At 38.3% G+C, this 21,637-nt stretch overlaps 4 protein-coding genes across 5 annotated transcripts; 3 read left to right on the plus strand and 1 right to left on the minus strand.

Moving 5' to 3' along the window:
• Nucleotides 1–1,642: 1,642 nt before the first annotated feature.
• Nucleotides 1,643–4,152, plus strand: LOC114518161 (serine-arginine protein 55-like). The gene is made up of 8 exons (XM_028538102.1): nt 1,643–1,854; nt 1,942–2,012; nt 2,218–2,346; nt 2,439–2,508; nt 3,309–3,382; nt 3,470–3,563; nt 3,705–3,760; nt 3,862–4,152. The coding sequence occupies exons 1-8, from the start codon at nt 1,720–1,722 to the stop codon at nt 3,995–3,997; spliced, it is 765 nt and encodes a 254-aa protein (XP_028393903.1). The 5' UTR covers nt 1,643–1,719; the 3' UTR covers nt 3,998–4,152.
• A 192-nt stretch (nt 4,153–4,344) lies between these two features.
• Nucleotides 4,345–7,299, plus strand: LOC114518399 (serine-arginine protein 55-like). Of its 2 annotated transcripts, none has more exons than XM_028538387.1 (8): nt 4,345–4,556; nt 4,976–5,046; nt 5,142–5,264; nt 5,367–5,436; nt 6,244–6,317; nt 6,488–6,581; nt 6,664–6,719; nt 6,834–7,299. In XM_028538387.1, exons 1-8 carry the CDS (start codon nt 4,422–4,424, stop codon nt 6,994–6,996), a joined length of 786 nt encoding a protein of 261 aa, XP_028394188.1. In that variant the 5' UTR covers nt 4,345–4,421; the 3' UTR covers nt 6,997–7,299. The 2 variants fall into 2 exon arrangements, with proteins under 2 accessions (XP_028394188.1, XP_028394187.1); XM_028538386.1 differs by having other exon boundaries at nt 5,364–5,436; nt 6,834–7,298.
• A 497-nt stretch (nt 7,300–7,796) lies between these two features.
• Nucleotides 7,797–18,682, plus strand: LOC114518277 (ubiquitin conjugation factor E4 B-like). Its single transcript, XM_028538239.1, has 26 exons — nt 7,797–7,920; nt 8,459–8,609; nt 8,789–9,009; nt 9,126–9,188; nt 9,303–9,378; nt 9,500–9,699; nt 9,787–9,884; nt 9,998–10,265; nt 10,382–10,498; nt 10,607–10,705; nt 10,959–11,072; nt 11,147–11,236; nt 11,327–11,432; nt 11,597–11,832; nt 15,571–15,698; nt 15,862–15,963; nt 16,055–16,172; nt 16,285–16,402; nt 16,514–16,782; nt 16,896–17,030; nt 17,109–17,186; nt 17,269–17,382; nt 17,630–17,698; nt 17,794–17,899; nt 17,989–18,138; nt 18,241–18,682. The coding sequence occupies exons 1-26, from the start codon at nt 7,897–7,899 to the stop codon at nt 18,309–18,311; spliced, it is 3,321 nt and encodes a 1,106-aa protein (XP_028394040.1). The 5' UTR covers nt 7,797–7,896; the 3' UTR covers nt 18,312–18,682.
• Nucleotides 14,493–15,466, minus strand: LOC114518281. Its single transcript, XM_028538244.1, has 3 exons — nt 15,208–15,466; nt 14,739–15,137; nt 14,493–14,657 (listed from the first exon to the last, which is right to left on the minus strand). Exons 1-3 carry the CDS (start codon nt 15,395–15,397, stop codon nt 14,494–14,496), a joined length of 753 nt encoding a protein of 250 aa, XP_028394045.1. The 5' UTR covers nt 15,398–15,466; the 3' UTR covers nt 14,493.
• Nucleotides 18,683–21,637: the final 2,955 nt, after the last annotated feature.

Raw genomic sequence — 21,637 nt, forward strand, 5'->3', positions numbered from 1 at the left:
AATCATCAATCTTCCTTCGATCAATGAAGAAACAAATAATTTATAATAAAAAAATTGCGAAACAAAAAATGAGTGACAAGGTCGTGAGAAGTAGGTTTTCACACACGGCACGCCACGGGACGAAACATAACAAAACGAATGCCCTGTTAACTGTTTTGTCTGTGACACTGTAGGATGTTTAATTATGACACATTTTGAAATACTAAACCGTATTTGACAGACATAGAAACAATGCGCACGCAGAAAGCGAACATGACATGAAGTATTTAAGTAAAATGCTTTCATAACTTTAGTTCTTGTTGCGTTTGTGGTCGGCATGGTTGATATAGCATTCAAGTGTTACATAATAAATTACGTAAATTGCGTAAATCTTTAAAAGAACGTGCTTATCAAAGTAGGATATCAGTCGTTGAAAGAAGATGAACGCTATGAAGTGGCTCGTCGTTTGTGTCGTGACTTTCGCTTCTCTTCACTTGGCAAGAAGCACTCATGAGGTGAAGGGAGTATGTTTGCCTGGAGATAGGCATAAGGCAAAACCAAGTAGAGAGGACGATTCTTATAAAGCCTGTCACGTTTTCAAAAACAGTTCATGTTGTACGTCTGAATTCACGAATCAACTGGCGAAAAATGTGATCGAAAAGATTGGTAACTTCTCGTGGACCTTATGCGGTAACTTATCCCAGAAATGTCAAAAATTTATGGTTGAAGTCGAATGCTTCTACAGTTGCTCGCCTTACGTGGGTCTTTGGGCTAAGCCGAAGATTCCGAAGTCTTTCAACGACGCTCCAGTATGCTCAAACTATTGTGACGATTGGTTTGATGCCTGCAAAAACGACAGAAGCTGCGCTAAGAATTGGGGATCTGATTTTAACTTCACCGCAGATGGTCACAACACGTGCAAACGAAACTGTACGACTTTTAAGGAACTATACAAAGATGGCAAAGACTTGTGTGAGAGCATGTGGGGCGACTCTTTCAAGTATACTGACCAAAATAAATATAAGGGCAGGTGTTTGCATTTCGCGTATAATGCTTCCTATAACCCTAATAAGGACGTTGTTCAAACAATTTTTGGACATTCGGGTTCACAAATGGGTTTTCAAAGCAGCTTTCTTAGCGTTATTTCTTTAGCGTTCGTTCTCTGCATATTTTATCCTTAGACTTAGTAGACTTTGACCTTTATGCATGCTAATGAAGTGAACAAAGAATTAGATGTTATCGATGTTATTTCCTAGGGCTATGTTGGGAAGTTTATCCTGTCATTATTAAAAGTAGTTTCGGCTTAATCGTGTCAAATCATTGTCTATTAACCCAATGCCAAAATGGATGTCACGGATCTTGTAGTTTATTTGTAAAAGTGTAATTCAAGGGGTGATTTACAGGGGGTTATTTGCAATGCAAATTGCTCGCTGTATTGCACGATTTCTGAATTGAAATGCGTATAAAAGAGGTATGCGCCCACGTTTGGGCCACCCACGAACCACCTAAGTTGACCCGACTCAATGGCCCAACCTCGTGCCGCACCAACCTGCAGCGCAGTATCGCACCCGCCGTGTCATTGGCGCCTTGCGTTTTTCAGGTCGGTGAATGCTGCCCGTAAGGTACCTTGGGAAGGCTAATTAAATATTCAGGATTAAGGCAGGTACGAACGTGTTGTGTTGTTCCTACTTCTAAATAATTTCATTTCTTGGTGCTTCTTTCCAAAAAAAAACTGACGGTATGAGTCGCGAACGAGGATCTAGAGTGTTTATCGGTCGACTTCCGCATCGCGCGGATAAGCGAGATATAGAGAAATTTTTTAAAGGCTATGGTCGTATACAAGATATCCATCTAAAACTTGGTTACGCGTTCATAGTGAGTGGTCTTATACTGCCTTCTTAGATCTTCTTACTGCTGCTATTGTCTTCAAGAAATCAGGACGTATGTCTTCTCTTTTTATAGGAATTTGAGGAATCTCGTGACGCTGACGACGCTGTTCATGATCTAAATAACAAAGATCTACTGGGAGATAGGTATACAATTAGTTTGGACCTGTTTTGTACAAGGAAATTGCTGTCATTTTAGACATTTACCTATGCTAGGACTGTTTGCTGTGTAAATAACATGACATTGCAGAGAGACAGACATCTCAATTTGAAAGACAGTAAATCATGTATATGCCATAACTTAATGTTATATGCCATAACTTAATAAAACTTGGTGTATGTTATCATCCAGGGTCACAGTGGAACATGCACGACCATCAAGGTCTGGTGGATACAGGAGTGGAGGTGGTGGTGGGTATGATCGTGGAAGACGTGATTATGGTGGTCGTAATGGAGGTGGAGGCTTTACATTCCGGGAAAAGTATGTTCAAGTTGGTATAGATAAATGTTTTGAACGCAAATCACAAGATGCCTATGAATACGACATTGCAACTCTTTGATGGTACTTCATAGGTATGGTTCACCTTATAACACACAATGGAGAGTTGTTGTTGAGAATTTGTCTACAAGAGCTGGTTGGCAGGTGAGTAAATAAAAAATGAGTGACTTATTGCAAACAATGCAGAGCAACTCTTTTGGAATAGTTCTAGAAGAGTTTGTGTGAAATTTGCTGGGTACTCTTAAAGAATTGAAACCTGTAGGATTATAATAATAAGTAAGTTTGCTTTTGTACCAAACAGGTGGTTTCGGTTATATTTGGTCCACAGTTGTAGCCAACACTAGATATGGTCCACAGTTGTAGCCAACACTAGATATGGTTTAATTTGGTTAAATTTGATTGGTTGGTGTTCCATTCACCATGGTTTTTCAGTTCAGCATGTCAGTGGTCGCTTCAATTGCCTTAGCACTTACCAGAGCTTTTCTGGTGTTTTTGGAGCTTGTGCTAAATTGGTGGACATTAGATTAGTTTGGGTGACATCGGTTGAGTGTTTGCTGTTTTCGAAAAAGCTTTGGTAGCGATGATTGGAAGTCATTTCCACTTGACCATTTCATCATGTCACATGTGAATAGTTGCCAGTTTTTGTGGTTGCTTTGCAACCATTGTTGATTCAAAGTCCTGGGTCAATTAATGATTTGTTGTCTTTAGCAGGTAAGGCAAGATAAACAGAATGTGAACTGATTTCATAATATGATTCTTTCAATTGCAAACATTCAGTTTCCTTGGCAGCTAATTTTAAAACAGTAATTTTCTGGCAGAAAATTATGTTTATTTTAACCCTAACAATCTAAGTTGCTCTTGCAAGATCCTGCAAAGTATCTGTTGTGTTAAAGATCAATATTTTTAATATTTGTTAAAATTGATTAAGCAAGTATTTTTGTCAGGATTTGAAAGACTACATGAGGCAAGTTGGTGAAGTAACCTTCTCACAATGTCACAAAGACAGAGCAGGCGAAGGGTAAGGCTGGGTTTAGATACCATGTGTTATTATACATGTGTTATTGAAGGTGATAACTTAAATTGGTGAGGTGATTTTGTTTTTCAGTATTGTAGAATTTGCAAATGAAGATGACATGAAAAGAGCTATCAGAAAACTAGATGGTTCTGAGTTAATGGGTAAACGCATCAAATTAACTGAGGTATGTTCCAATATAACCAAAAAGCAATGCAACAGCATCTTCAAACAACTTTCCATCAAATTTTATCCGACATTCACAAAAAAGTATTTCAAAACTTTTAAATCATTGTATAAATATGACTATTTAATTATTCTACTGTAGAGTAAGGGTTTCCCCCCAGGCGGTCAAGGGCGTTCTCGTTCAAGATCACCTAGAAGGTAAAAATATTACTGTAACAGCATCATGTCAAGCATTTTTTTAGATAGAATTGTATCCTGGGGGAGTTGACAAGCTATATTGCAATTATTGCTCTGTTTAGATCACGTTCCCCCCGAAAGAGTCAATCGCCTTCACCGAGAAGAGGCAGGTCTGGGTCCCGTTCTCCACGTCGTGAATCTCGTTCACCTTCTGAGAAACGTGAATCACCTCGCCGTTCCGCATCCCCTCCAAATTGAGACGGCAAAGAAGATACTAAACAGTATAATTTATCACAATGAACCACAAAGATGTGGTAAAAACTAAACAGTCCACATAAATACTTTCATAGAGATTGTATAATATAAGAATTGTAGATGTAAAATGTGTTTTTGAAAAATGATTGGACTTCAAATGTTTGTATTAATATCGTTTGTGGACAAGGAAAATAGAAATATATTTTAATAGTGATTTTCTTTGACCTAAGTGAGAAAACCTATCCAGTTTTCACTGTAGATCAGTGAAAGGAAAACGTCATCAAAGATGTGACGTCAATGCGTCATATGGATTAAAGCACGTGATAAAATTAGCATAATTATTTCGTGGCCAAATAAAAGCAAAGCCAGATCTAGTTGTGTGCAAGAAGACTATTTTAAAACTTTTTATTTGAAAATTTTGTTCAAAATGAGCCGCGATAACGATGCTAGAGTATTCCTTGGTCGTCTGCCTTACCGAATTCGTGAAAGCGACATCGAGCGCTTCTTTAAAGGCTACGGAAGAATTCGTGATATCAATGTGAAGACCGGCTTCGCGTTTGTTGTGAGTTGCATATTTTTATTTCATTTATTTAACGATTCATTCTTTCGTTATTCTTGTCATCGATCGTTGATTTTTTGACTGAAATATTATGTATACAACCTAAACTAGCCTTTAGGAGGAATAGTTTTTCTTTGATTGCACTATTTAGCGTGTAAAATTGACTTTTTGTGTGAAAAATTTTATCTTGTAAATTTAATAATTAATATACAGCTGGTGTGTCTGTGTGTGGAGGGGGGGAGGGGTCGGGAGGACGCTTGGGAATAGGCTAGACGAATAACTGTTGATGGGAAGTTGCATGTACCAACATGTTTCACTTAAAATCAACCATATTTTAAAGGTATTACTTATGTATGTAATGGATGTATGTAATAATGGTACCATTAATGGTAAATTGGGGTCATTTTTTCAACTATACACAGGCATTTGAAGATTACAGAGATGCTGATGATGCTGTTCATGATCTTAATAACAAGGACTTGTTGGGTGAAAGGTGATGATGACAAAACCAATTGCTTTTATAGTTACGTATGTTACATTGCAGTAGCTTCCAACCTTGTGATCTGACTATTTGTTCTCACCTTTCAGAGTGACAGTTGAGCACGCAAAACCAGACAGATCTCGAGGATATCGAGGTGGTGGTGGCAGCAGCTATGGTGGTGATAGAAGGGACTATGGCAGGAGAGATGGTGGCAATAGTTTCCGTGACAGGTTAGGGTTTAGATTATCTTTTTTCGCAAATGAATTTCCTTTGTTTCTTAATTTTTTGTTTTGTTACATATCTTATACCGTATTCTGTGTTTTTTTAAGCAGGTATGGTGCACCATATAACACTGAATGGAGGGTGATTGTTGACAACTTGTCAACCAGAGCTGGCTGGCAGGTGAGTCTACTAAAGCTACCATAGTATTGAAACCTAATAGTCTAATTATAGTTTGTATGAAATTATATCGGGTTAAAAAATGATCAGGGTAATAGGTGTGTCTCTCAAAACAGCCATATACATTATAAAATAATTCAGGTAGTTTACTTTTTATACTAAACAGGTACTATCGCATGTTTATGGTCTCCTGGCTTAAAGTGCATAAGCTAGAGGTGGCTTATTTGGCTATTAGAGATGGCTTGTGTGGGCAATGTATAAAATATATTTGGCTGGTTTTCAATGGTGCATTATTGGTATGGTTCTACTCATATCCTGGCCATGCTCCGGGAATTCTCTCTAAATTGGCCCAAATTAGTTCAGTTACTTAGACTCTATCTCTGGTTGGTTTTGTTGAATTGGTTGAAATCTGCTGAGACAAAAAAAATTGGCAGATACCATCCTCATGGCCTTGGGCTCAAATTTGGTTAAGTTCTGGTAAAATATGGCATGGTCTTTGTACAAAACTTTCTTGGTTTTCAATCATTGGCCTAATAAAATCTGGAAAATGGCTATGGCCCTCACCTTAACCAACTACTGGTTTTCCAACAAACTGTTAGTTCATGTAATTGGGCACTAAATGTTTTCTTTTTGTAGAAAGGTAAGGTGATTTATCTCTGATTGTTCAACAGCAATTCAATCGTTACCAAAGCTAGTTTGCCACCCCAATGCTGGTTCCCATATGTTCAGCTAAACATTTGCTTGAAACAGGCCCATTTTCATAGCAATAGTAAAAGGTCTAGCCTACAACAGAACGTTTGTTCCCTACAGGACTTGAAAGATTATATGAGGCAAGCTGGTGAAGTGACATTTACTCAATGCCACAAAGATCGTGCTGGACAAGGGTAGGTTGTCTTTGAGTCAGGTCTTTACCCCACTGTGCTTTACCCTTTCAACCTGATGCTGGTCATCAGTTTGTCTGAGTTACTTTTCCTCGTGTGTGTCATGTAGATGAAAATCAAATGAAAAGAAAGTTGTTTGAAAAAGAAATAAATAGTTATGTTTATTTTGGCAGGGTTGTAGATTTCGCCTGCGAGGAAGATATGAAGAAAGCGATAAAAAAACTCGACGGAACTGAACTTATGGGAAGACGCCTACGATTATCTGAGGTACTGAATATTGAAGATTTCTGTAATCCAAAGTTTATGCTTGATTTTTATCACGTGTGTACTAATAATCGCCTTGTTTTAGGGTCGCGGTGTCAGCGGTGGAGGTCGCAGGCGCTCCCGATCTCGTTCACCAAGGAGGTAAACTACAACATCCCTTGCTACGTCATGTAATATTCAATATGTCCCCAGCCTTCGTTTCATAATGACTAGATTTGAAATATTAAACTTCTCACATTCGCTCTTCTCTTTCAGGCTATCCCGTTCCCCCCGTCGCAGCCAATCACGCTCACCAAGACGATCTCGGTCCCAATCCCCTCGCCGTCAATCCAGATCACCCTCACCCAACCGGGGCTCCCCCACAGGATCCCCACGACGTTCCGCGTCCCCTCAGAACCACGATGACGCGGGAATTTAAGAAAAGACTATTTAATTCTGTCATAGGTTACATAAAGACCACACTGTAAAATTTCTTATGGTTTACGCCTCGCACGAAACGAACATTTTTAATGTTCTTTTCTCGTACATTCATTCCTCCTGAAATAGACGTGGATGAATTGTTATGGTACGAAAGTTTTAACTCGAAAGCACGCTTAGTTAACGCATTCCGTATGTGTGTATTGCATGTCCGTATTTTTATTCTTCTAGACTGTTATTCATTGTCTTTCAAATAAATATATTAAATATTTGCCGATATATATTGTCCTTTGTTTTTAGTTCGATTTTAAAATTTTGCATATTGCGATATCTGCTTCACTTTGAAAGGTTTTTCGTATCAGACAATAGCTTCCAATTTTCGTTCTTCTTGTTTTCCCACTCGGGTTTTTTCCGCGCGATCTTTGCGCATTGTGGTGGACAGTGTGAGACCCCTGACCTATATACTTGAGACAGTGAAGACCACCGGTTTTCGATGGGGAGTGGGGGGGGGAGATGAATGTGGATTCCTAAAATAAATATAGCCCAAGTGCTCATTTAAAAAATAACCTTCAAGAATAGACTGAAAGGGAAAGATCAATTTTTCTATGATGGTTTCTATGATGCATATCTTGAACCAGGGCGCATATGCGCCCTGCTTGAACTAACTACCACTACTATGACGACGATTCGTTAATTACATATGGTGACGTCAAGTGTGACGTCATCGTCTTTAGATCGTTAAACGCCAATCACTGACCTCAAATCACACGGGCTCGTCAAAATTTAAAAGGCATTTTGAGACATTTAAAAACATTGTTTATATTTTGACAAATATTGTAAAATTTCTTAACATCCAAGCGATCATTTAGTCCGGGACCACTCAAGTCCATTAATAGAGGAAATGAGCCAGTTACCCGCTGAAGAAGTAAGTGGAAAAGTTATCATTTTACTGTGTAAATATTACTTTTTTTAAAAGCAAATGGCTGGTGTAAATAATCCTGGTCATGCATCATGATGAGTCACTCACTTATAGTCATTCACCTGTGCTAAGACTTCAGATTTTTTCATCTTTAAACGAAATATATATATATATTAGTGTGAAACTATTTATCATAAGAACTAAATCATGATCAGAAGTTGTTTTAAATAAATCTCACATGTTTGTTTAATATAAATTTTATTACGTCAAAATTCGACTGTTATCGTTATTTACATACAATTTGATACTTTGAATATAATTTAGTACATTGCCAATATTTATCTATATTGAAATCAACTTTAAAGCTTTTCTTTTACATAAATGGGGCTTGCTTTTTAAATGAGCTTTCTTTCTGTATCACATGTTCACTATAAAAGTATAGTAGCATAGTTTCTGATGTGCCCCAGGCAAAATATATAATATAAAATATTGATTAGAAAATACACCTGTTGCACAGTATTTTAATATTAAATCTCTTTCGAAGATTCGGCAGCGTAGGCTTGCTAGGCTATCGATGAGTCCCCAGACAGCCAATCAGAACCCATCAACATCTAGCCCAGTGTCTTCGCCTGTCGCAATGTCATCGTATGCAACAAGTCCAAACACTGGATTTCTTATGGCTGTGTCGCCACCAGGTATCACATCATTTCTGTGCCTTTTTTCAAACTTATGTTTTCAACTTGGCCATAATATATGCTAAATATGTCAGATTAATTGAAATAAGAGAACATGCATTCTTCACCTGAATATTATTCATGTTACCTGCTAACTCTGGTAAATCTAAACCAATAACTCTCATGATTATTGACACTAGGAAATATCCCTTTGATTCATGACAAAGCAGAAAGTTCTCTGGGATCACTTGACAGTGGCTTTGACTCACAATCAATGGAGGTTGATGAGGATGAAAGAATGGATGAGGGAATGATTGGGGATAAGTGTGGTAAAAGATTATCTCCAAATGCCCCTGCAGCCTCACCAGAGCTTCTCCAAGCAGTAAAAAAATCCAGAGAAAATACTGAAAGATCAGAAAAGGTAATGTTCATCAGAAATTGCATGCTTCCAGGTTGGTTAATTCACCGATTAGTATAAATACATCATGCACTTTAGTACTTTTCATCTGATTTATGACTGCACTTAACTCCTTCTAGTTGGGTATCACAAATGAACAACTGAAAAGTGCGATTGCAGATATATTTCATGTATGCTTTGATGTGAGTATACTTATTTACAACTAGTGTCACAATATATATACCTCTCTGATTTAAATGCTATATTATTTCTCACAGTATCAATTTGTCTAAAACATATAAATGATCACGATTTAGGAAAAGAAAACACCATCCTCAACTGCCCAATACCTCCCAGAGATTTCTGAGGAGCTATGCAGAAGTTCCTCTGAAGGTATTTTATGTTGGCAACATCGTAGCACATCTTGCACATCAATTATAGTAATTATTTTGAAATGAATGTGCGTGACTTGTTCATAAAAAATGTGATAATATATATAATTTCAAAATTATAGCATTTCTTGATTTGGAAGCATTCATCAGCAATGTCTTGATGGAGAAAATTGCCATTGAAAAATCGCAGGAAAAGGAGAAAGTTTTCCCCAAAAATGATAAAGAGAATGCAGATAAAAATGTGGACTTTGCTGATACACTTTTTGTGTATTTTATGAAATCCTACGGTCGAGTAGATAAAGTTGATAAGGAACATCAAAAAGTATGAAACTCATCAATTTGATAAAGAAATTAAGAGTTTAAGTTGTAGTTGGATATCGTATTAATTCTTCATTAACATTTATCATAGCGCTGCGATAGCGAGGTTTGGACTAACATGTTGAAACAAGCAAGGATGCAAGCATTGAGATTTTCATCATTGGTACTTCAAGGAACCTTCTCTGAGAGGTGTTTAAAGCCTTAATTATCCTGTATATATTGACATTGTAACTGGAACAAACTTATAAAATCTTATTAATTACTATTGTCTAAAGCCTTCTTTGATTCGTGTATATATTTAGATCAGTTCTCAAACCAAGTCCACTGCTGCAGTATCTACTTGAAGATAAAAGCGAGCGGCCAGCAGGATTCATGGCTGGTCTAGTTCAGCTGTTAGCAGATGACATCAGCGCTATGGAAAGAGTGTTTGCACCAGTGCTATTGGGTCTTGCAGAACGGGCTAAGAATTGCACGTTGGCTGATAATGAGTACAAATATCCTTTGGAGGCGATGTCGGAATTGTGCGACGTGCGTCTCGGATCCCCCTCGAATAGACCAATTTGTAACTTGGTAGGTGAATGCAATATTCTTCAACGCAATATCATGTAGATGAAATTTTATGATCTTATCTTCCGTCGATCATTATTAGGGAAAAGGAATAACCCTAAGTCCTTCCTCTCTTTAAGATGGTTAAACTACCTTCATGGTTGCCCGAACCTTTGTCCGAAGCGAGTGGAAAGGAACTAGAGAGAATCTCTCTCCTTGGACCATTCTTCAGTCTTTCCGTATTCTTTGAAGATTCGGTACGTCATCTCTGCGTCCGGAAAGAGATTCTTAAACTAAATTGTTCCGCCGGTTTTTTTGGTAAAAAAGTGCACTTTCAATATCTCTATCAATTGTTGTTGTTACAGGAGGCTGTTGCTGAGAAATATTTTTCAAATACAAATATGAAAAAAGATGCCGTAATTCTCAGCACAAATCGACTCAGACAATTATTACATAATGTGAGGGTAAGTAAGAAGCCGGACATTTGTATTTAATTCGTAAACAAATGTTTATAGTTCGGTATCTGGCTCAAATTTTCACTGATAAAACTAACTTATGATAACGGGAAGACATTTTGAAAACAATCTCAAATGCAATGGCCAATGGTTCTGGTGGGTGAGTGGGTTCTGAATGGTTTCACAGGGTAGCGGGAACCGAATTGCTTCCTCCGAGCATGCAGATGCATGTAATAACCTTGATAACCAATGTTTATTTCAGAACGAGCTTTTCAAAATTATTCACAGTCTTTTGGTGTCAATTGGAAGCCGAGAAAAAACCCTAGCGTATATTGCTGAAGTTTTATCGCGAAATCATAAAAGATCCCATATTCAGGTACAAATCTAAAAAAATGGAAATTTAAGAAATTGAAAAATAGTAATAGCTTCATCTTGTACTCTCTGGTATAGAGTGATGATACGAAACATTCTTCAAATGGATTTATGACAAATTTTTTGTCCGTTTTGCAAACCCTGTGCCATAAGGTCACTTTAGATAAGGTTGGTTGCGATGTGAATACTGAACTTGATTTATTTTGTAATGGAAACCTCGTCAGGACAACATCTTTAATACGGAATTTGAATTTTCAGATCAATCATTACTACTTACATCATCCGAATAGCCGTATTGATATCTCGCAAGACACGAGAATGAACGGAACTTCAGACGAAATAAAGAAATGGAAAGAAGATTTGGGTAAGACTTTCTCTTTCAAGAAATCATCTACATTCCGAGATCACCGGCTTTAATTATTGTGTAACTCTCCACCTTCTTCCCTTACATTTGTTCTCTCCGCCACTAGATCGCACCCTGCCTGTTAAACCTGTATATAACATCCAGTTCCATTGATTCGTTTTTAGATTCAAGCATGGAGTGGAAGGCGGTAAAATTTCCGACAGAATGTTACTTCATGTGTTTTCATTGTCATCACCTGTCCATCATGCCCTGCTTGCAACAATACTCACGAACATGGAGGACACTAAGAGATATGACTACGATGGTTGAGGAACTTGAGTCACGTGAAGGAGAGTGGAAGGACTCGCCAATGGCGGCAAGGAATAAATTATTGTTAAAGAAATGGAAGGAGAAGATAAAGGTAAGGTTTAGCATAAAAGCATTGGGTCTAGGATTAAATTGAGATTAAGATATAGATTAGAGTTAAAATCACGGTGGTGTAAACGGATCAAACTCGAACAACGATACCATGTATAAAGTTTTAAAAATTTTAATCAAATATCATATATCATTGCAATCAATACTGTACAAGAAGAAATTTATACCATTTAACATATATGTTACTGTAATCTGTGTCCGTTAATACTGCAGTTATGTTCCCACCCCCCTCAGGATCTGTCTTCAATCCTCAAATGCTGCGAGGTTCGTCCTCGCTATTGATGGTTTCTGGCTCAACAGTAACTTCATGTTGTTCACGTTGTGCGGTCTCTCCATCATCATGTGATTCTCCCTCTGCTTCAGGTGCATCCTCTTTAACCACATCATTATCGGCTGGGCTGTAAGCTGCGTTGTCGACTTCAACAATCACGCACTCTTTGCTCTTTGCTCGTTGAGTTACTTCAGTTGTATCTACTGGAACAGGCTGTTGAAAATATTTGAATTAGCTTTTAAACCGTTGACTTATTCCCCTGTTGCAGGAAATAAGGCCAAACTTACGTCAAAGCCGTATATATCAATAATGACATAAGGTTCAGGTGTTTTAGTGCTTGATGTCTGCCCACTTCTATTCAGTTTTACACCAGAATTGTTACCGCGTTTCTTGCAGCAATATCTTACGCACTTACGGCAATATCTGCAACATAAATCATAATATTTTGTTAAACTACACGTTGCCATTGGCTGGGGTTTGTTTTCTTTCCTGTCACTTCAAGATGCTTGCTGTTAATACCTGCTGAGGACGTATACCATGGTTATGATAATCAGTGTTGCAAGAGTTCCAACAACAACACCGATTACCATTCCTTTAAGAGCGCAGCCGTCTTCAAAGCTTTCAAAAAGATAGTTCTTAAATTGGTCCATTTTCTCTGAAATGCCCAGCATTGTTCCTGAAAAAAATAATTTTTCAAAAGTTTTGAGGAACAGTAAATCCAAATCTTTAGTTTTGCTTCCAAATCATTCCCACTCACCATTCACAAAAGCGTCCGAGGCATCAAAGATTGCAGATGTTGACCCAACATGGTTTCCAGCGGTTCCAGCGTCCGAAAGAGTAGTGATCTTGACCTCGTATGAGGACGTTCCTGGCAGTCGAAGAACAGCAGTATAGTCAGTATACATTTCCTTCGCACTCAGGTCGTGGCTTGATTCTGTCTCTTGTTGAGACTTGAACAGGGTGTTGTTAGGTTCCATGTACTCGATGGATGCCTTCTGCCATTTATGAAGTTTGACAGTTGAGAGTTTGAACTGAACTTTGCGAACAGATATCAAGTATCTTCGCCCTTCATTCGGCTCGGCATTCTCTTTCCATTTCATCAACACCGACTCCTTGGTCAGTCTTGTCGCGTTCAGCGCAATGGTTCCATTTTGCTCTAAAAGAAATAATGATGTTATTATAAAAGAAGTCTGAGAGAACACAAGAAATTGCTGTATTCATCTTACGTTTGTAGCGACAATTCTTCCCAAAGAACGGGCGCACACACGCGCACCGCAAAATGCCGTTTTCCTGTGCAGGATAAACGGGTTCAGCCCGCAATGGGCAGATTCTGGCAGCAACACTGCCGGTTGGACATTCAAACAGGAATGTCAGCACTCCTAAGAAAACAATTATCAACAGTTTATCTCGCTCTATTTTTGCAATGTCACTCGTACATGCCAATGAAGCTATAATGAAATTGTTGACGTCGTAATGAAATTATAACGTCACTAATAAATCGTTGGCTTGTTTCTAGTCCCATCCCTCTAGATGGTTTTCATGACTTGCCAGTCTCTGGGGCAAACCTCTGTTGTGCATTTTTAGCATAAAAGCATTGGGTTTAGGATTAGATTGAGATTAAGATATAGATTAGAGTTAAAATCACAGTGGTGTAAACGGATCAAACTCGAACAACAATACCATGTATAAAGTTTTAAAAATTTTAATCAAATATCATATATCATTGCAATCAATACTGTACAAGAAGAAATTTATACCATTTAACATATATGTTACTGTAATCTGTGTCCGTTAATACTGCAGTTATGTTCCCACCCCCCTCAGGATCTGTCTTCAATCCTCAAATGCTGCGAGGTTCGTCCTCGCTATTGATGGTTTCTGGCTCAACAGTAACTTCATGTTGTTCACGTTGTGCGGTCTCTCCATCATCATGTGATTCTCCCTCTGCTTCAGGTGCATCCTCTTTAACCACATCATTATCGGCTGGGCTGTAAGCTGCGTTGTCGACTTCAACAATCACGCACTCTTTGCTCTTTGCTCGTTGAGTTACTTCAGTTGTATCTACTGGAACAGGCTGTTGAAAATATTTGAATTAGCTTTTAAACCGTTGACTTATTCCCCTGTTGCAGGAAATAATGCCAAACTTACGTCAAAGCCGTATATATCAATAATGACATAAGGTTCAGGTGTTTTAGTGCTTGATGTCTGCCCACTTCTATTCAGTTTTACACCAGAATTGTTACCGCATTTCTTGCAGCAATATCTTACGCACTTACGGCAATATCTGCAACATAAATCATAATATTTTGTTAAACTACACGTTGCCATTGGCTGGGGTTTGTTTTCTTTGCTGTTACTTCAAAGTGCTTGCTGTTAATACCTGCTGAGGACATATACCATGGTTATGATAATCAGTGTTGCAAGAGTTCCAACAACAACACCGATTACCATTCCTTTAAGAGCGCAGCCGTCTTCAAAGCTTTCAAAAAGATAGTTCTTAAATTGGTCCATTTTCTCTGAAATGCCCAGCATTGTTCCTGAAAAAAATAATTTTTCAAAAGTTTTGAGGAACAGTAAATCCAAATCTTTAGTTTTGCTTCCAAATCATTCCCACTCACCATTCACAAAAGCGTCCGAGGCATCAAAGATTGCAGATGTTGACCCAACATGGTTTCCAGCGGTTCCAGCGTCCGAAAGAGTAGTGATCTTGACCTCGTATGAGGACGTCCCTGGCAGTCGAAGAACAGCAGTATAGTCAGTATACATTTCCTTCGCACTCAGGTCGTCGCTTGATTCTGTCTCTTGTTGAGACTTGAACAGGGTGTTGTTAGGTTCCATGTACTCGATGGATGCCTTCTGCCATTTATGAAGTTTGACAGTTGAGAGTTTGAACTCAACTTTGCGAACAGATATCAAGTATCTTCGCCCTTCATTCGGCTCGGCATTCTCTTTCCATTTCATCAACACCGACTCCTTGGTCAGTCTTGTCGCGTTCAGCGCAATGGTTCCATTTTGCTCTAAAAGAAATAATGATGTTATTATAAAAGAAGTCTGAAAGAACACAAGAAATTGCTGTATTCATCTTACGTTTGTAGCGACAATTCTTCCCAAAGAACGGGCGCACACACGCGCACCGCAAAATGCCGTTTTCCTGTGCAGGATAAACGGGTTCAGCCCGCAATGGGCAGATTCTGGCAGCAACACTGCCGGTTGGACATTCAAACAGGAATGTCAGCACTCCTAAGAAAACAATTATCAACAGTTTAGCTCGCTCCATTTTTGCAATGTCACTCGTACATGCCAATGAAGCTATAATGAAATTGTTGACGTCGTAATGAAATTATAACGTCACTAATAAATCGTTGGGTTAATTCTAGTTCCATCCCTCTCGATTGTTTTCATGACTTGCCAGTCTCTGGGGTAAACCTCTGTTGTGCATTTTTTCTATAGAAACTGATAAATTCAAAAGTGTGCTCAGATGTCGTCCTCCTGGATCCAGATTTTCGGCACAACTGTCTGAAATACTATAGTGTGACAGCTGATTGGATTGTCTTGCTGATGAAAAATTTTAAAGAAAGGTATTCATATCTTTATAAATTTTTACACCCTTCAAAATCACCAACTACTAGCCACGCGTTACCACAACCAATGCTATAGTTACAGCGACGTAATTTGTTTTGTAAAACTAGCATTATCTATATTGCTATCATTTTCACCTATTCCTTACTCCCATTTATACAGTCCAGTCGAGTTGCCCTTAGATCCAGAAGTTCCTCGATTATTTGCGGCTCTGCCAGAGTATTATATAGAAGATATTGCAGATTTTCTCACCTTTATAAATGTGTAAGTATCGTTATGTTTTATATGTGCTGACTGAAGTAAAGTCATCTCATGAGGAGCAGTCGTTTAAAACAGGTGTTGATTAATATTTCAGGCATGGAGCGGAAAATATGGGTGACGCATCAATGAAAAGTATTGTAATGCTCATGATTTTGGTGATTTGCACTCCTTCATATTTGTCAAATCCATATCTCACCTCGAAACTTATTGAGGTTTGTTTCCCGAGTAAATGTGATTGGAAAAATTCTTTTTACTATCAAAACTATTCCACGGAATTTTTCCGTAATGTATCCCAAATGAATATTCGTCTGGTGGGGTTTTTAGGTGATATTTATTGGGATCTTGGTCAACCAACCAAAACCTTGCGCTTGGGTGGAAATGTTGAAATACGATGCGATATGCCAGGATAAACTATCTCCTGCTCTGATGAGATTTTACACTGGTAAGTAGGACATGGAATTAAATCAATCCTGCCTTCTGCAAGATAAGAACTTTAGCTCGTATTTCAATAATTGAAAACCTTTTGAAGTTACACTATTTTTCATTTTTCCAGAGGTTGAATCTACGGGATCGTCTAACGAGTTTTACGACAAGTTCAGTATTCGTCATCATATCTCGGTGATCGTGAAAGAATTGTGGAAAGATTTGCATCATAAGTGTGCGATACTCGCTCACAGCAGATCAGATGAGTTCGTTCGCTTCGTGAACATGTTAATAAATGATACAACATTCTTGCTGGACGAGTCCCTGAACTGCCTTAAATCAATCAATGAAATACAACAGTTGATGAAAAATAGACCGAAATGGGAGGCATTGACCAGGGTAAGTTCTAGTTTAAAGTCGCCCATTAGTGTGTGTCCATGGGCTATCTATGGTGCGGTACATTGCTTGTCGAATATTGTGTGTATTCACGTATTTTGTTGGCTGTAAAATAGGACGCTCGCACTACAAATCAACGTCAACTAGCGAGCAACGAAAGACAATGTAAATCTTATCTGACATTCGCCAACGAGACGGTGGAAATGATGCATTATTTAACGAAGGAAGCAAGCGAACCTTTCTTGAGAGCGGTAAGGAGTTTTTTAACGGTCTATCATTTGAATTTTACTTCTACAGGCTTTCTAACCTTTTCTTTTAATCTTGTGCAGGAACTGCGTGATAGATTGGCAGCCATGTTGAACTACAACCTGGCTCAGCTGTGTGGCCCCAAATGTCGAAATTTAAAGGTAGACAGCTACAACTTCATTACGCATCTTATTCTCGTCGGCTTCCATGGATTCGTCGATGTGATAGATCTTTTTCTCGCAGGTTGAGAATCCGGAGAAGTATAACTTTGATCCAAAGAAGTTGCTGAATCGTATAACAGACATTTATCTTCACTTGGATTCATCTAAATTTATAGAAGCTTTGGCAGCCGACGAGGTAATGATCTCGTTGTGGTTGTACCTGTAGGATCTGTAGGAAGATTATTTGGAAGTTGTAGACGTATCTCTCAAGCATTGATGGAGGCATCCAGTTCAGGTTGCTTGCCATAGTTTCTTTATGATGGACAGGGGAGAATAGGATACTGAACGGGTCCAATGGGAAAATTTCGATCCGGAACTAAGTAATACCGGCAATAGTTTACGGTTGTGTTTTGTTTAAAATATGTGCTTTTATATTGTTTTAGAGATCGTACAAGAAAGAGTTGTTCGTCGATGCTTGCAAATATTTGAGAAAAGCGAATTTAAAGACTCAGGTATATTTTTAGATAAAGGCAGAATCGCTGATCTTTAAAGTGGTTTTGTTGATTAGAAACGTCGTTACATATGAACATTCTCCTTGATTGTTCAGATTGAGTTAACAAGCTTTCAAGAAATGTCAGATAACGTGGAGAAGAAAAGATGTGACAACGCTCAAAAGGAGGAGGATTACGAAGACGCACCTGATGAATTTAAAGGTCAGTGAAACCTTCCTTCCCCCCTGATATATGCTCCTCCCCCCTGATGTATACTCATGTTTTGAATATATAAATAATAATCCATATAGATCCTCTTATGGATACGCTGATGACCGAGCCTGTGCTTCTACCGACCAGCGGTACCGTAATGGATCGAGCTGTGATCACACGTCATCTTCTGAATTCATCAACCGATCCATTTAACAGAAAATCTTTGTCTATGGATATGTTAGTGCCAGGTTGGTTTATTGTTCTATTGTATCAAAGTTCTTTTCAAATTGTTCTATATTGTTACTGCCTATTGTTCATTGCCTGTGTTAAGTCTAAGCTTTTTTCTTTAGCCACGGAGTTGGAAGAACGCATCAAAAAGTGGATTGAGACAAAATCTCGATCAAACAGGAATGAAAATTAACGGTGATTTTAATGAAATTTAATGAATATACAAATTACTAAGTCTGTCGAGTACCGTAAGTAAATCGTGTTAAGTGTAAAGATTAGGTAAAAATTACATACACATGTACGCATTCGATGTAAAATCCACTACGTGACTGGTTTACGTGCAACAAATCACACCATCATTGACTTTCATCGGTATAAAGTCTTGTATTCAAAAGCTATATATTTTATGTAACATGTTCGCTTGCATGTGTATTTATTTGTTTACATCAAGATTCTTGTAAACATTCAATCGTAATAATGATCTGACAAAATTGTTGTGCTGACATTTGTGAATTGTTGTTGTGCTGACATTTGTCCCCGCTGTTTTGCTGTTGTTGTTCCTGGACTAAAATAATAATAGATGTATTGTACCTGTGTTTTTATTTTATTATTGTACTTAAGTACTTTCAACAGAAAACTTAACATATACATTTGTATCTGCATTCAAAGTTTAACAATTTTACAGCAGTATTTCAAAACAGGAAAAACCCTGATGAACCGTTGTTAGAACTGGATGGAGATTTCCCCCCACCGAAACTGAAATTAAACCCTCCAGTGTCTTCTTGCTCCTGATTGGGCGAGGAAGACGATCCGAAAAGAGAAAATCCTCCCTCAAATGTCTGGTCATTCGCTTGATTGTTGTTCTGACCAAACATCGTGACATTTGGAGTTCTTGATGAAAGAAAATCATTACCAGCATCAGAAGTGGTACCAAAGGAAAATGTTGCTTGGTGACTGGAAGCATCTGAAATGGAACGAGACGATAGTCATTCTATTAGTTTTTTTATTCTATCATTCCTTCTCCGTTTCATCTTTCCTATTTTTTTAGTGATATTTGATACCTTGTTCTAAATCTGAAGAATTAGATGAAAGAAAGTTTGTTCCACTTTTTACATTCGGTGACGTCGCACCAAAAGAGAAATTTTCAGCTGGACTGGAAGTTGCTAAAGGGATTAAATATTACTCTCATTGTAGTTGTTGAAGAACATGATGAGGTACTTCGCACATCGTCAGGATCGTTTTCTGCGTTTTTACCTGTATTGGATGGTGACGGTTGCGTGTTGAATATGCTCCTATTGCGGGCCGGAGACGGTTCAGAACTTTCCTGAAATATATTTTAATTTTAAGATTATACTTTCTCCGTAGAGATGAAAGTGGAGTACTTTGAAATAATCTGCTGGATGGTCATTTGGCAGTTCACCTGGAAAAGATTTTGATCTTGCGTTTCTTTCTGTTGTTGTTCAAAAGGTTGAAAGAAGTTGAGAGCGATATCATGTTCCTGTTGTTGGTCATTCAATGGTGTTTCGTAACTGATGCCGTCTGTTTCTCTCTCTTCGTTTGTTGCTTCCTCTTCCTGATTCTAAACAGGAGGTATCATGGTTACCTGAGGAATATACTAAAGGAACTGCCATCGATCCCATGACGTCCCTCAACAACCTACAGTATACTGTACCTGGTTATTATTGCCATACATGGAACGTCCAGTGTAGGTAAATCCCTCGCCAGGAGAAACTGCCACCTGTCTGATATACTGCAGATGTCTATTGAAATCAAGTGGACTTCGTGCGGCTGATACATTCACTGCTGCACTTGAAGCTGATTGGTTAACTGGTGTCACACTATCTGATGTCGGCGTGTTTGCTGCAGTGGCTGTGACCATAATGGTTTCCTCTGAAGATTGCTGTGGTTGTTCCATTGGAGACTCTAAAGGTTCACCTGATAATAAAGAGTTAGGTCAAAGCATTATCACTCTTTCATACTAGTCCATATCGAGCAATAAAATATACCTTGCTGATTGCTGTGTTGATTGGAAGATGGTGTTCTTGGTGTGGTTACGTGATAAACATCACTTGTTTCCCCTACACTAGGAGCTTGTTCATTGAAGGTTTGATGATTTTGTGAATCTCTTCCTTGGCTTCGTTGATGAGACACTTGCATAACATGAGTGGAGACACGCTTGGTGGTGATTATCTCTTCCCTGATATTCTCAGCTTGGCGTCCGGTCACACATGATCTGTTTGTACTCCTTGTAGGGGTTTCTACGTCACTCTGTTCGAGTTCATTGATTCTTGCTAGTTCTCCAATTACTAAATCATATCAATAAGATAAGAAGACAATAACTAACACCTCTCTCTGTTCCGCTTGAGGCTTCTAGCACACACCTTGTAAATCATCACTGCTTTCCATCGCAACGTTGCTTTCACTTTCTGTTATTTTCATTTCTCTTGGAGTCCGCGATTCCAGGTTACCCTTTAACTCTTTTAACCTTTGTACTTTCTCTCTTGCGTCAGTGGCGGTTTTTTCCGCATTCAAGAACAGATCTGCTCTATGGATCAGAGTTAAAGAATAGCAAACTTGCAATTGAAGTTGTTATCAGATGTTAATCTTGTTATTTATGCGATAACGTGCGTGAAGGATACATCTTGATAATGCTCTCGGTTGCTGTATCGGGATTTCCTTGAAGATATTCTGCTTGAAATAGAAATTTGAAAAGTGGTCTACTCTTGGACTGGTATAAAATTTAATAATGAATTGAGCGTAGTTTACAAGAAGCTATGTTTTCACCTTGCATATGTGCTTTTTCCACCTCCATATCGATGATTTGTGATTGGACGACTGCAATTTGCTTAGACATCTCACAAACTAAAATAATACATGAATGATATCATCATCTATGCCAAGTACAGTTCTCCTTCCATTAACCAATTCTCCATTTACCATATGCTTTAGTCTTCATGGCTGTTCCCTTAATCCTAGATAACTCCTTGGCCATTGGAATCTCTTCGTATTTATTCAAATAACTTGCCCATATCTTCTCGTACTTCTCAATATCTTGTTGTTGCTGCAATCTACCAAAATGAACATGGTTGACTATCGATTGGCGATCGCTAACTTTAAAAAGGGCGTTTACATCAAGTTATAATTGCATTTACAATTGCGTTTGTCGTTCCAAACTGATCATCTCAAGTTTCTTTCTTAACGCTTCCTCGTGTTCATCTAAAACTGTTGACGTTTTCTTCAGACTAGGTACAAAGCATAATGCACAATTTGTTTCACATTCACAGCAGCTGGCATTTGCACCATAGCCATAGGCATAGCCTACATACATACCCTTCACATATTTCTCTATTTTGCTTAAATTTGCTGTGAAGTTGTTTGGCTTCAATATCTAGGTTTTTCGTGGACTCTTCTAACTCTTCAATACCTGCAGATGTTTCTTCAATCTTTTTCTGAAATTCTTTAAAACGGAAGAAGTTTAACGATAGCTAAAAGTAAAAATTATCAACCTCGTATGAGGGA

This window comes from Dendronephthya gigantea, unplaced genomic scaffold, assembly GCF_004324835.1.
Source record: "Dendronephthya gigantea isolate DGI-Jeju-01 unplaced genomic scaffold, DenGig_1.0 000010F, whole genome shotgun sequence".
Taxonomy (NCBI): domain Eukaryota; kingdom Metazoa; phylum Cnidaria; class Anthozoa; order Malacalcyonacea; family Nephtheidae; genus Dendronephthya; species Dendronephthya gigantea.

Bases quoted from the DNA above. Each gene is read 5' to 3' on its own strand.
- LOC114518399 (XM_028538386.1), top strand. From the start codon at position 4,422: ATGAGCCGCGATAACGATGCTAGAGTATTCCTTGGTCGTCTGCCTTAC. The intron at 6,582-6,663 runs GTACTGAATATT...GCCTTGTTTTAG, and splicing joins GACGCCTACGATTATCTGAG to GGTCGCGGTGTCAGCGGTGG. The intron at 6,720-6,833 runs GTAAACTACAAC...CTTCTCTTTCAG, and splicing joins CGATCTCGTTCACCAAGGAG to GCTATCCCGTTCCCCCCGTC.
- LOC114518281 (XM_028538244.1), bottom strand. From the start codon at position 15,397: ATGGAGCGAGCTAAACTGTTGATAATTGTTTTCTTAGGAGTGCTGACA. The intron at 15,138-15,207 runs GTAAGATGAATA...TATTTCTTTTAG, and splicing joins GAAGAATTGTCGCTACAAAC to AGCAAAATGGAACCATTGCG. The intron at 14,658-14,738 runs GTGAGTGGGAAT...TATTTTTTTCAG, and splicing joins CTCGGACGCTTTTGTGAATG to GAACAATGCTGGGCATTTCA.
- LOC114518161 (XM_028538102.1), top strand. From the start codon at position 1,720: ATGAGTCGCGAACGAGGATCTAGAGTGTTTATCGGTCGACTTCCGCAT. The intron at 2,347-2,438 runs GTATGTTCAAGT...GGTACTTCATAG, and splicing joins GGCTTTACATTCCGGGAAAA to GTATGGTTCACCTTATAACA. The intron at 3,383-3,469 runs GTAAGGCTGGGT...TTTGTTTTTCAG, and splicing joins AAAGACAGAGCAGGCGAAGG to TATTGTAGAATTTGCAAATG.
- LOC114518277 (XM_028538239.1), top strand. From the start codon at position 7,897: ATGAGCCAGTTACCCGCTGAAGAA. The intron at 9,189-9,302 runs GTGAGTATACTT...ATCACGATTTAG, and splicing joins TATTTCATGTATGCTTTGAT to GAAAAGAAAACACCATCCTC. The intron at 15,964-16,054 runs GTAAGTATCGTT...TTAATATTTCAG, and splicing joins TTTCTCACCTTTATAAATGT to GCATGGAGCGGAAAATATGG.